This window comes from Euleptes europaea, chromosome 4 (genome assembly GCF_029931775.1).
Source record: "Euleptes europaea isolate rEulEur1 chromosome 4, rEulEur1.hap1, whole genome shotgun sequence".
Classification (NCBI taxonomy): Eukaryota; Metazoa; Chordata; class Lepidosauria; order Squamata; family Sphaerodactylidae; genus Euleptes; species Euleptes europaea.
The window spans coordinates 51,263,779-51,278,114 of record NC_079315.1 but is presented as its reverse complement, the minus strand read 5'-3'; the positions used below and the strand labels follow the sequence as shown (position 1 = coordinate 51,278,114).

Below are 14,336 nucleotides of genomic sequence, written 5' to 3'. Positions count from 1 at the left end.
CTCTCTCTTTTCCCTAGGAGACCTCATAACATCTCCCCCTTAGGGCTGTTGAATTTAAAAAAATTCGGTATAGTTCAGATTCGGCTGAATTCGGCCCGTTTAGATTCGGGATATGCCGAAGTCTTAACTCCCCCGCTTTGGGTCCGTGCAATTCAGCGGGAATTCAAAGTTCAGGAAAAAAAATTCGGCCGAATAAAGCCATTAAAAATACAACTGCGCCTTTCCGCGGCTCTGGGGGGGCATTTTTGGGGGTAGAGGTCCCAAACTTTCAGCGGAGCTTCAAAGGACGTTTCTTGAAAGACCCCCCCAAGTTTTGTAAAGATTGGGTCAGGGGGGGCTGAGATATGGGCCCCGAAAGGGGTCCCCCCACCCTTAATGTGCATCTCTGAGCAGAGCTTGCGGTCCACGCACAAAGCTCCCAGCCCCGACAAACAGCTGAGAAGTTTGCAAAGCAACACAACTGCAAAGCAACACGACTGCAAAGCAACACAACCTTGTAAAGCAACACCTTTGCAACTGTGCAAAGCAACACCTGACACCTGGGAGTTTGCAAACCATGGAAAGGGACAGAGGCAGCTAGCTTGCATAATGAGCAGGAGGGGTGGAATTTCCCCTTTTGCATGGGGACCAGGCAAATGCATTCTTTAAGTCACCATTTGAAAACCAGTTTTGAGCAAGCATCCAAATAGACCTAACCGATCTTAAGACACACAACTGAAACCCCCCCTCAAACCAGGGAGAGAGAGACTCGAGGGGGAACACACACCCCAGGCAGAACCGGCAAAAGCCCCCTTTGGCTTCCCCCCCACCCACAGAAACTGCTCCCTCCCCCCACACACACAGACTCTGCTTCCCCCCCCACACACACACAGGAGAAAAAGTATAGATTAAAGCCCCCAAAGGGGTCTTACTGTGGCTGTCTTCTGTTCCAGCAGGAGGGGCTGGGGAGGACTGGGTAATCCAAGACGATTCCATTTAGGCACGGGACGTTTTGCTCTGGAGATGCATACAGGATCGGCTGATCCATTCATCCCAATAGGGAAAAGGGGAAAGGGGAAAGCCCATATCTCAGGACCCCCTGACCCATTGTTTACAAAACTTGGGTGGTCTCTTAAGAAGGCTTGTCTGAAGCTCCGCTCAAAGTTTGGGATCTGCACCCCCAAAAATGCGCCCCCTGCAGCCACGGAAAGAGAAAAGGGGGGAGCCGATATTTCTGCCCCCACTGAAACCATCTTTACAAAACTTGGGTGGTATCTTAAGAAGGATCGTCTGAAGCTATGTTGAAAGTTTGGGGGCTGTATCCCCCGAAAAGTGCCCCCTGCAGCCACGGAAATGGAAAAGGGGGGAGGGAAAAGGGGTGGAGCCCATATCTCGAGACCCCCTGACCCAATGTTTACAAAACTTGGGGGGTATCTTAAGAAGGCTCATCTGAAGCTCCACTCAAAGTTTGGGGTCTGTACCCCAAAAAATGCGCCCCCTGCAGCCATGGAAAGAAAAAAGGGGGAAGCCCATATCTTGGGACCCCCTGACCCAATGTTTACAAAACTTGGGTGGTCTCTTAAGAAGGCTTGTCTGAATCTCTGCTGAAAGTTTGGGGTCTGTACCCCAAAAAATACACCCCCTGCAGCCACAGAAAGGAGCGAATGTGCACAAGCACCCCCACACACACACAAGGATTTCCCTCTCTCTCTCCCCAGCCGGGATGCACATCAGCTGATTCCTCCAGTACTCAATCCTGACTGATTGACCAGAAGAAGACCCAGCTTGGCTACCGATTGGCCGGGGGAGGAGAATGCTGCTTACTGACGGTTATGCTGCTTACTGACAGCCCCGAATTGGCCGGATTTATTCGTGAACTCCCGAACTCGCTGAATCGGCTCCCCGGTTGCCCGCCATTTTTGAGTTCGGTTCGTCCTGAACTAAAAACCACCGAATCAGGAGAAATTCGGCTGTTTTTCAGTTCGGGCCGAACCGAATCGACAGCCCTACTCCCCCTTTCCCGTTTCCTTCTCTTCTTCCCACTCACTAGCCAACCTACCTTTATCTGCTCCTCTTTCTTCAGCTTTCCATGTTTCCCTCCCCCTAAGAACCTCTTCCTGGGAAAGTCTGACTGAGTTGTGCATTGGCTTCCACTGACAGACTGGGCCTAGTTGTGTGGTGACTGGCAGTGGCATCAGGCTAGGCCTAGTTGTGTGGTGGCTGGTGGCAGCACTGGACTGAGCTAAGTGTCACAGTTGCCACCACCAGGCGATATCTAGTTGCATGGGGACTACCGCCAATTTGAGCCCAGTTGCATGGTAGCTGCTGGATTTGGCCAGGTCGTGTGAGTATTAAGTCTCTGGTCACTGCTGCTTGGTCTGTCTCTGGTGAGTCCTCCTCCATCAGGGAACATGACAGGAGGGAGACAGAACTCTTTCCATGGCTTTTTTGGCATTCAAGTCTACCTCAGCTCTCTCCCACGGCTTTGCTTTACAGAAACTAAGGCTCGGAAGGCTCAGCTATATTGTTATGGCTGGCTAGCAACCTCCAAAATGGTGACTGAGAGCTCAGTGGGCATTCTTTTCTTAAAGCTACAGGCATTGTTTCTATAATTTGGGAAGGTTTTTTTTAAAAAAAGATTTAAGATTTGTCTGCAAATTTAGGCCTTTCTGCATGTTTGTAGAGAAATCCACCCTATCTGTCCCTACCTCCATTTAGTAGATCTATTAAAGCATACTCTTTTAACTGTTCAGAATTAGATATAAATTAAATATGTGATATTCATCTGAAGGGGCTTAAGGGTGTTTGGCCTGTTCCTTGCACTCTTTGTCACTCCATAACAAATGTCCAAGATATTACTTAATAGAATCTCTATGATACTTGCACTTATTAAATATTTGTTTCTAGAGACAAAACCCATCTATTCCCCCACTGAGAGATTTAAATTTTAGAATCATTTGGGAAAAAGTTAAATCCTAAAGAAATGAAAATTCTGGCATGCCACACTAACAAAATTTTAACAAGGCAGCCCAGAACTCAAAAATAGGGACAAACAAATCAGTCATTGATTTACAGGTTTCAGAAAATAAGGATAGTCTCTGGTAAATCGGGACAGTCAGAACTTGTTATGTTGTCATCGTAAAAGGATAACATGCTGTTGTCTTACATTTGCAGTGAGCAAGCTGCTGTATTTTTGACAGACAAAGCCTTAGGGTCTAGTTGTGATCCTAACTACAATCCCTTGCACAAAAGTAAGTTCAACTGAAATCAATAGATATCCTTCCAAGAAAATGTGTTAGGCAGACAGAACCCTGCTGTGAATAATGAGCAGGCCTGCCATTTCTTTTTCTTTTTTTTTTCATCTCTACATGTTGACCAAACAGCAAACCAGAGCTCTATAAAAATGTACAGCCTTCAGATTTATATCCTGTGTGATTTATCAATTTTCCAAACCTTTAATCTGTGCACTAACAGGATTAGTACCTTCTGAAGATAACAAGCCCTAAAGCCCTATTATCACAACCTGTCAACAGGGCTGTTATCTTCACATACTTATTTTTTAAAAAAAATAATGTTACAGGTTAGAGTTAAGGCCTAGAGGAAAATAACAGTCTTGAAGGTAAATGCTCTATAGGAATGCCATTTCCTCCAAAAAAGCAACATTCATGGATTACTTTCCAGTCATACATTTTCAACATATAATCTTAAAGTGCCAAATGTGTTCATCCCTCCTAAAAAGGGAGAAAATTGTGACTCTGTTGGAATAAGCTGATGTGATAATGCAAAGCCACATCCCTGTCATTTGCAAGAGGTAAAGCAAGAGTAATGGTTTCACAGTGATATTGCTGTATTTGATGTGTGCTAGCATTCTGTGGTGTTTGAAAGAGAAGAGGCCAGATTGACCAGCAGCTCTTTCTAGTTTCAGGTAATACCAGCTTCACTCTTCTTGTTAATAAAGCATCATGCCATTTTGGCAACACTAAAAGGACATTAAGATTGCATCCACATGAGGATATCCCCCCTATAAAGGCAGCAGGAGGCCCCTGCAATAAACAGGAGTAGCTATAAGATACTGTGCCCAATCACAGTGTGATTTATCTTGTTCCTATGTTTTTCTCCTTCGAACCACAGAAAATTTAAAAACCATATTAATACTAGGTTTTATCCCAGGGATGGGGAACCCTTTTTCTGCCAAGGGCCATTTGGATATTTATAACATCATTCGTGGGCCATACAAAATTATCAACTTAAAAATTAGCCGGCCAAGCCCCAAGCGCCACACGCCGGAGTTGCTCCTGCTCCACATGGTCAGGGTCAGATTCTACAGACGGCTCCTGCTACCTCCGCCTGTAGGGATGAACTGAGGACACACTGGCTAAGAACTCCCCCCCCCCCAATACATTCTGGCCCTGTCCCCTTTGTCCATTGTCACCACTTCCATCCCCAGCCCTCTTGTAGTGAGGGAATACGTTTCTCCACAGCCCAGGTGGGAAAGGGTTAATACAGTTTCTTGGGCAGTCCTAGTAGCTCCATATTTAATGACTCTTCTGAAAGGGGGAACAAGATTCCTTTTCTCAGTAAAACAAACTCACATCCGCCTTGAATAGAGACTATTCCTGTCCGCGGGAGGGGGGCGGATCACCAGTCTTAGATCCTTCTGAGCTAGGGATCTGCCAGGACCCACGAAGGGCCAGACATTCCCCACCCCTGTTTTAGCCCCTTTAACATGTTTTAACATGCATACGGAAAATACATGTTACATAATCCTCATGATACCCATGATTATAATTTTGTCTGAAAGGGGCAGCATGCATAGAATAACACTTGTGCAAGGCTCAAAATACACATATTGCCACTTTCAGATAAAATGGCAATTGTGCATATTGCAAGGACTGGATATAACACCTTCTGCCCATACATGTGTGAGACAAACAGAGCCCATCTGCCCCCATTTTTATGTCTGCCCCATCCCCTTTGTGCCCTGATGGTCTGGAGAAAAAGCCAGCAGCAGCTGATCAGGGCCCTTGGAACGTTCGGTGGCAGAGTTGCAAACCTCCAGATGGTGGCTGGAGCTTTCCCACTATCACAACTGATCTTCAGCTAATAGAGATCAGTTCCCCTGGAGAAAATGGCCACTTTGGCAATTGGACTCTATAGCATTGAAGTCTCTTCCCTCTCCAAACCCTGCCCTCCTCAGGCTCCACCCCAAAATCTCCCGGTATTTCCCAACCTGGAGCTGGCAACCCTATTCGGAGGGAGAAGGGAGAGAGAGGGTACCTTGGGAGCACCATCATGATTTAACTCAGGGGTGGCTAACTTTAGTGGTATCAGGCTCTGGCCAATCAGTAACGAAAAAATTCTTTGGCTTCTTTCACAGATGTGCTTGGTCATATGATAGGGAAGTGTGGTGTGGGTAGTAGTCTTCAGTTAATACCAAAATCAGTAAACAGTACCATTGTGAGGACAATGATGCTGGACTTAGTGGAGGTTTTCTTGCCAATTTTTTTAATGCCTTCTCCTGCCAGCCCAACTTGTCACAGTGTGGTGAAATGTAACAACCAAAAAGGCTCCTTTAAATGTCTAGGATAATGAAAAACAAGCTTAACAAAAGTTGTAGTCAGGCTCATATTGTACATGATATGATAATGTTAGGTAAATTTTATGGGGATAACATGCTGAGTTATTTCTCATCTTTAGGATTGCCTTAGACATTGAACATTTCCCCACCATCCTCAGACAGGGAGAACAAGGCTTGGGAGAAAACAGATAGCAGAGCAATGGGGCAGGAACAGCCTCGGCTGCCTTGTCTCCTGCCATACAAAGGAGTCAGGTCTGGTTCACATGTATTCCTATTTTTTAAAACTTGGATTGAAATAAAACAAGGGCCATTCACCTGACTTGTTGTGGACAATGAATACAAGTTGGGATGGTATGGCATCATGGTGACAAGCTCCACCCTGATGTACATAGATGTATTGATAGGTGTGGATAATTCTTGCATGCTAGGGCTCTCATCCTGTGTCATGTATATGTTCACAGGACCTTGCAGGAAGGTTTGAAAGTCTGGGGTAGAGGTGGTGGAGATTTCTGCAACACGGCTGCTTTCCCACTCTCTGTAAATTGATTTTTCCTGGAATGTCATTTGAAAAGGGTTTGATTGGAATGCAGGGCCAGAGCAGAAACTGAAATTCAGTGCAATGCCAAAACAGCCATTTAACTCCTACACTAACTGCCATATTAGACAAAGATTTGCTGGATAGAAATGTTGTTATTATTTCTTCTAAAAGTTTTTAGGAGTACCACAGCAGAAGACAATCTTGGACATTGCTCATGACATACTTAGTCAACTTCTTGGCTTGATAGAACATGAGACAGTTCAATATTCATGGTGTTTCACACTAGAGAAGGTATTCCATACAGTATGCTAGGTCAAGGCAATGTAGAACTTTCCAGCTAAATAATGTAATATTGTTTTCGTATATAGGCAACGATATATACATGTAATAGGTATATATAAATAACGGGGTAATAAACAGAAGTGCTTAAGGAAATTGTAGCAAGATTAATATTTATGATTTGGTAGCTATAATCCTGTTGCCATATAAATAGAACCTGGTTAGACTCTCTTTGTTCCAAGGGGCAGGAAGACTGATAGAACAGGAAAGGGAGTTTGCATCTTACACCACCATTTATGTGATGTCTAAAAAAAAACAAACATCAAATTTGTCTACATTACTGTAGAGTTAAGGACCATCTATAAGATGGACCTTTTTTAACGTAAATTTATTTGTGTGGTAAAATATTGTACTCTTTTTGTTCAAGAGTACTCAAGGCATCTAATAATAACAAACCTGAACAATACAATTCCCAGTAAAAACTTACATATCATAAAATGAATAGGTTGGAGCCTACAGAGTATTTCCACAGACAGAATAATTTGCATCTATGAAGTACACCCTTTTTCACCTCTTGTCTGTTGCTGCAATGGGAGGAGAGAGGTAATAAAGTTGTGCTCTGTGGACAGAAATCCTTCTGTCTGAAGAAACACTCTGTTGAATCCAAGCCAGTGGGTTTTATAAGATAGAAGATTGTTTTTAAAATCAGAGCTTCAGAGAAGGGGAAACCACTTGCTTCTTGTCTTTAGATATTCATTAATTGGCCTCTCCTGTTGCTGTCCATTAGCAGTTTGCATCTCTGTGAGAGAAACAGGTCTGATAAACAACTGAGGTAGGAGTGTTACACAATCCCTTTGGGCTAAAAAGAATTCCAACATAGACTGTTCCAAACTCCCTCTGAATTTTTCATTTCATTGTCTCTATTTGAATGGCTAAACTATAAAGGACTGACACCATCATGGAGAGTTGCTGCCTTCATGGAGAGTTGCTGCCAAATATGAGAAATCTATGATAAAGGGTTTCAAACTTTTTGAGAACTTTTGGACAGGTCAAGGACACAGCACTGACACCATATCCAAACACCTTTGTGGTGCTGCTTCAAAACCTTCCAGGGCAGTTGGGAGATCCTCCTTTAATGGCAGTACTTTCAAGACTATTTCAGTACCTTTTGGGGGGTGGGGTGGGAAGGACTTGAAAGGGAGGACTACTGAATGTTAATTTCCATTTATTTTTTTAAAGACAAACCTTATTCTCGTTCCTTAGACTAACTAGCATCTTGTGTCAGTGAATTACCATACCAAAACTATTTGTGTGGTAAAATATTGCATACAAACACTTAAAATTCTAACCTAAACTTAAATATAAACCTTCTTATATTATTTTGACCTCCATATAAAATCATGTCATTTTACAATGAAGTTTCTAAGAGGGTCTTGTAGTTAGAGCTATAGTAACATTCAGAACACATGAAATGGGGCAATAGTGAATCCACTCTATTTCTGCCTGACCTTGTCAGATCTCAGAAGCTAAGCAGGGTCAGTCCTGGCTAGAACTTGGATGGGAGACCACAAGGAACACCGGGGTCATGGCATGGAGCCAGGCAATGGCAAACCACCTCTGTTAGTCTCTAATGCTGAAAGCCCTACTGGGTTGCCAAAAGTCAGCTGAAACTGGACAGCACTTTACACACACACACTGACAAAGAAATGAATAACATGACAGCTTGGGCACAATCCATGAAACCTTGGTATTTTAAAAGGGAAGTTAAGCTTATTAAAGAGGAAGAAATGCTCTTTTTTATTATATTTCTATTTGCAGCATCCTATGCATTCCCTACTGTCTTTCTTGAAAAATGAGATGCCTGAATTAGGCTTCTTTATAATTTAACTACAAACATGGTCTTTGTTTAAATAGTAGCCCTTATTCTGTGTGAGATTGGTTTTCATTTTTTTTTGAAAAGCTATACTTGAAGAAGATTTATCATTCAAAAATGTACATATGATACTTTTAATCCCCAATTGGACCGGTCAGAGATGTTGTGTCTCAGTTATGACTTATTCTTTGGAACAAGTGTAATTACAACAGATACAGTCCTACGCACAGAGCATATTTTTTAAAAAGTTTTTTTATGGTAGCTGATCAGCCCACTGAACAAGCATGCTTTAAATGGATTTTAAATTTGAAAGCGGTTTCCCTTCCCACTGGGTGACCGGCAGCAGTCGATTTTTAAATTGCCTCAAGTTGTACACATGCTGCTCCCATCTCATGTTATGGTTGTATAGGATAGAGGCCTACTACTCTTTTTATCTCTTCTCTCCCCAATCCAGATCAGTAACAAGTTACCATGCTTAGAACCGATTTATCATTCTCATGCTGCCTCCTCATTCATTATTATTTTCCTCTCCGCTTGCACACCATACACCCTATTAAAATACCTCAGGTTTTGGAAACAGCAACAATCTATGTTACAGAGCAGCAAACTGCCTTTCTTCCTCTCCGGAAATCTGTTGGGGGTAAAAGCAGAGAGCAGAGGAGAACAGTTTCAAAGGATTGATCTGTGAAGCAGGAAGAAGGCTCTTTACCATCTCTAGACATTCCTAGGGCAAGACACTTCTGCAGTCGGCAGTGTTGGCAACGATTTCTGTTGGTTCTGTCAATTAAACAGTTTCTCTGCCTTGGGCAGGAATATGAGGCATTGTTCTGTTGACTCCTCCTAAAGAATCCCTAGTGAGAGAAAGAAAGAGAGAGAGACAGAGAAACAACGCTAGATCACTGCATACAGTGGGGAACCGTAACACCATAAACATATGAAAATGGCTTGCAGTGAAATGCAGTTTGTTTTTGCCATGAACAAATAAAGCCACAAAAATAATGAACATCTTCATACAGTGTTGTGTATTGAAATAAGGATCTTTCCATATGCTAGGTTGTTCAGATTGGAGAGCTATTGTGGTTAAAGTGAGACTTGGGTCCAAATCCCCATTCATATGATGGTCATTAGCTGACCCTGACCCATTCATGCATTTTCTGCCCAACCTACATCACAGGGTCATGGTTAGGAAAAATCTGGTATGTATGTCACCAAAAATACTTGGAGAGGGCAGAGTATAAATTTAGTTTGTCAGGGTTGAGCCCCAGAATCTGTTACATGCCAGTATTCATCACTGCAACTCTTACAGTGCAATTCTAAAGGGAGTTACTCCAATCTGAACCTATTCATTTCAATGATAATAAGGATTAGAATACCACTCTGCAAGTATAGAAGTGACTTGAACTAATCACTGAGGAACCACAGTGAGCCTCCATATAGCCTACGTTTCAGGACAAAAGTATGGCTTGTAGACAGACTTGGCAAGGTTTTTTTTAGGGATTAGCCACAATAGGCATAGAACATTCCAGCACTGAAACAGTTTAGACATCATTAATTTTTCCCATGTTAGCAAATATCTGTACCTTAGTTATCTGTGTATACGTTGCTTTTAAACCATAAGAGGACAGAAAACACCCCCCTCCCTTAGAATCCTCTCCTCAGGCATCATTTTTATTGAATGTTAATTGTAATTTATATTTTATATTTTTGTGAGGCAATATGTGGTTATTAAGCAGGTTAAAATAACAAATATATGGGAAGTGTTGTCAGAGGAAAGGATTTAGAAAGAAAAAAGTATGGTGGTTCATTTACCACTGGGGAAGTTTTCAAATCCTAATTCCAAATAGTAAATGTTGAGTGGTATGAAATTTAAAGAGATATTTAGATGATGTAATACATTTTTGGATTGAACAGATTTATATTACTCTTGGATTTACGTTTTTTTTTTTTTTTACCTTAGATGGATTGTGAATTCCTGCCAGTGATGGTAGGCATCTGCAGGACTTTGTAAACATTGGGAAATCAAGGCTTTCCCTGTGAGATTTTATCATACCTCTTACCTTGGGAACTAAAGAGATTCATTTGAATCAAGGATGTAAAAAAAAACATTATAATATTGTCGAAGGCTTTCACGGTCAGAGTTCATTGGTTCTTGTAGGTTATCCGGGCTGTGTAACCGTGGTCTTGGAATTTTCTTTCCTGACGTGTCTCACTGTCCTTCAGTGTTACTCCTCTGAAGATGCCTGCCACAGTGGCTGGCGAAACGTCAGGAAAGAAAATTCCAAGACCACGGTTACACAGCCTGAATAACCTACAAGAACCAATAACATTATATTTGAGGACAATGTATGTTTGTGTAAGAGAGTAAAGTAATCATTTTCTAGTTGTGCAGATCAAATAATACTAGCAATTATCGTGGCGTGCACCCTAAGGTATACAGTAAAAACTATATATGTCTGAGATTGCTGAAGGAGACCTTCAAATATTTCCTGCTATGATGCTGCAATGGAAGATGGCAACTCTCCCCTCACATACACTACAGAGCGGTTACAGCAAAAGGGATTAGGCTAATTGATTTGATACTTTAAAAGTGGCTCAGAAACAATAGGGATAAACCTGCTTGAAGTGGAAGCACTTCTCCTTATCTCCATGAGCTGTCTACATGCAGCAGAGCTGAAGGGGGATCATCTGCTCACAGGCACACACAAGGGTGACCATTAATGTTAATCACATCTAATCAGGACTCAGCCTCAGAGCAGTGCTGGATAGACTGGATGCACAGAGACAAGGAAGAATTCCGTTTCTGCTGAAAGCAACACTTGTTCTGATTGTTCTTACCAGGTTTTAAATGATCAGATCAATCAGACTAATCCATTGCTGTGACCATCATAAAGAGATGTGGATTTTTCCAGCTCAAGTACAGTAGGTCTTCTTTGGATTTCAATAATGAAACTATCCCCAAACTGAAAACAGGAAAAACATAAATTTCATAATGCTGCTTCAGAAATCCGTGTGTATATGCATTTTGAGAGTGTCCCCTCAAACAATCACAAATGCCCATCAAGCATTTTCAAGTGTTCAGCTGTGATGTTTACAAAAATTATGAGTGGTTTCTTGTTGAGTATGAAATGGTTGCCCATCACTGGAAATCATCCTAAGGCACCAACAGTGCCATCCTAAGCAGAGTTCCACCCTCCATTAAGTCCATTGACTTCAATGGACTTAACTCTGCTCAAGATGCCACTGTACAGTATCAAGAAAATTCAAAACAACATCTCCTTGTATACAAGCCAAAGATTTGGGTGGTAGATTCCCTTGATTCCCTAGAGGCACGGCAGCCTCACTAACTTGTGAGCTTGGTACTAATACTGAGGTGAAGGCTTTGTGACAAGAAGCAGCCACCTGAAGAAGAGAGGCAACAGAAAACAGTAATTTCCCAAAGCTTCCCCTAAGTAGCAGAAGTGCCACAGAATAATGAGGAGCAGTTAGGGCTTGTCCAACTAATTCTGTGAAGGTTGTTCGGTTTATTAAAATTAATTTAATTTTGACCAACATTTAAAACTTGGGGATTTACCTGGTAGTAGTATGACATGTAAGCATCACATCTCACGGTCCTCTACTTAAACAAACAAACAAATAAATAAGCAAGCACAAGTTAATATGGCCTGGAGTTTGGGAAGCAGATGGATAAATAGGATTTTTGGCTCAGATCACTTAATTTAAAAAAATGTCTTTCCTTTTTGCTAGTTTAGGGTCTTAAGGCTCGCACTGAAATCAATTTGATACCATAAACTATATGATCATTCCCCGTATCATCACAAATATAATCTTAACCACAATAATTTTTACACATGGGGAGCATTTCTGGTGAAAGAATTAATTTTTAGATAATCCTGGCTATTAGAAAATGTCCAAAGAATAGAATGCATAAGGATAAAATAGAGGAGAGGAGAATAATATAAGCTACTTTGGGTTACCTTTGGAGAGAAAGACAGAATATAAATGAAGTAAATCGTTTTAAAAAATACGTTTTGAAATTATTTTCTTCGTTAAATGTGCCCTGGGTTAATTTGCCTTTTATAAAATAATTTGATTGTGGAGTCAGGAATACACCTTGTATACCTTGTACAATTTGCCAAGCCTGGAAAGCCACACTATTCAACTGACACTAAATTTGCCAACTATAATTTGTTCTACTCTCTCTGTTTGCAATGATAGAAAAACACATACACAGAAGTGCTGGAAGCTGGCATAGAAAACAAGGATAATACACACAAATCTCATACCTTGCAGCCTTCACATGTGATGACTCCATAGTGTATTCCAGAGGACTTGTCACCACAAATTTTGCACGGTATCACTTCAATTTGTGCTGAAAAAGAAACAAAGAGTTAGTGCACGCTTGACAATGCAATTTTCTCTTTCAATTTTGCATCATGGAAGGAGCTGATGGACAAGAAGGTTTCCTACCAGACACCACAAGCAACTGTGAAATTGCCCTCTGCTTTGCTGTATATCCTCAAACACTTTATGCAGTTTGTTTGCACTATGCTACTCTTATTTGCTGGTGATGCTGCTGCACATAGTTTGCCCTAAAATTACTTACTCTGCCATTAAATATGACTTCTTGTTTTTGTTAATTATGACCTACAGCCATCTATTCTCTTTCTCTGCTAATTAGTCTCACCACCCCTCCAATAATCTTACAAACAGTGATTATGATTCTTCCACACCCTTGAATATTGTATTGTATAATAACATGTCCTATCATTTGCACTTGATGTGATGCAATTTTTATCAAAAGATCAACAATTCAAATATTCATTTTCTACAGTTTCCACAAAGCATCATATAACCAGCTTATAATAAAGCATAAACTGTTTATGAGCTTGTGCAGATTTTCTGTATTCAGTAGCAAGACTGTTTGCACTTAGGAAACTAGGGAGATTCCATTAGTTTCCTCTCCCACCCTACCCCAAGCGGTTTACCATGTTGTTGCATGGCAAGGTGTTTGTGTGAAATTATTCTCTGATAGAAAAAATCAAAAACAACCAGGTCAGAGCAAACTGCCTGAAAACCAGCATTTTCTTCAGACTTTTGATTTTTCCAAGCACACAAACTAAGATGGTAAACTTTGTAAACAAGGACTTTAATAACATTTTAAAGTGGGATGAACGAATAACATCAGCCCAACATATTATTCATCAAAGATGCTGAAGAAGCTTATAGATCAGGAACCATTGTGTACACAGGAAGGGAATTTTAAATTCCATAATTTTACAGTCAAGATAATAAGCCATCCTAGGAAAAGAACACAAGACATAGGGCATTTCTGCACGCCATTATTGCATCACTTTTCGCCAAAACTACTATGCTTTATCCCCTGGCTCCCACTTGTTCTTTTTAGCTATTAGTTTTTACCTTGCATATTCCCTGGATTTTCCCTGCATTTTTTTTTTTGGGGGGGGGGGGCTCTTTTGTGATCATTTTTACCTCTATCATTTTCTAACAACCAATGTTGAGTTGCATTTGTTCCCATGTGTAATGTTTCCTGCGGTTTTGTTCGTTCATCCCACTTCCTGCCCACTTTCTGCTGTATGAACTGTGACTGGGGGACATCTCTGACCTGTGCTATCTTTTTCCTCAACTTGGTAATAAGGAATTTTCATCCTCTACATCGACACATTGTGAAATATCAATTAGCAACAACAACACTTGCCTGGTAGCAATATATTGCTTTAAGAAGGCACAGATATGATCACTGCTCTTCCCACATTCTTGTAGCAACTGGTATCTTTTTCTTTCTTCCCCCCCCTCCGCCATTTATTTTTTTGCCATGGCCATTTGCCTCTGCTCTTTGCTTTTGTGTCTGGCTCTCTTGATATGCAGTGCCCCCTTCCCCCCCACACATGGAAAGCAGTATTCCACCCTTGTACACTCAAGCCTTTTATTTATTTTCTTTTTAATACTACCTAATAGTAATATATCTTTGTAAGATGTGCCTGCACATTGGTCTCCATTTCCTTATGTTTCTTTTAATGGGAATTTTATGTTCTATGGGTTTTAGATACCTTTTATTAGGGCCAACTATC

At 41.3% G+C, this 14,336-nt stretch overlaps 1 protein-coding gene across 2 annotated transcripts in view; it reads right to left on the bottom strand.

The window, feature by feature from the left end:
• Positions 1–14,336, bottom strand: part of RORB (RAR related orphan receptor B) — a 163,338-nt gene that overhangs the window by 41,381 nt on the left and 107,621 nt on the right. Inside the window, exons 2-3 of one of the 2 annotated variants that reach the window (XM_056848054.1) lie at positions 12,531–12,616; positions 8,957–9,098 (exon numbers count right to left, since the gene is read on the bottom strand). In XM_056848054.1, the coding sequence (XP_056704032.1) occupies positions 8,957–9,098; positions 12,531–12,616 (228 nt within the window). Of the gene's footprint in view, positions 1–8,956; positions 9,099–12,530; positions 12,841–14,336 lie in introns of those variants that run through there. The other variant, XM_056848055.1, reaches the window with a different exon arrangement.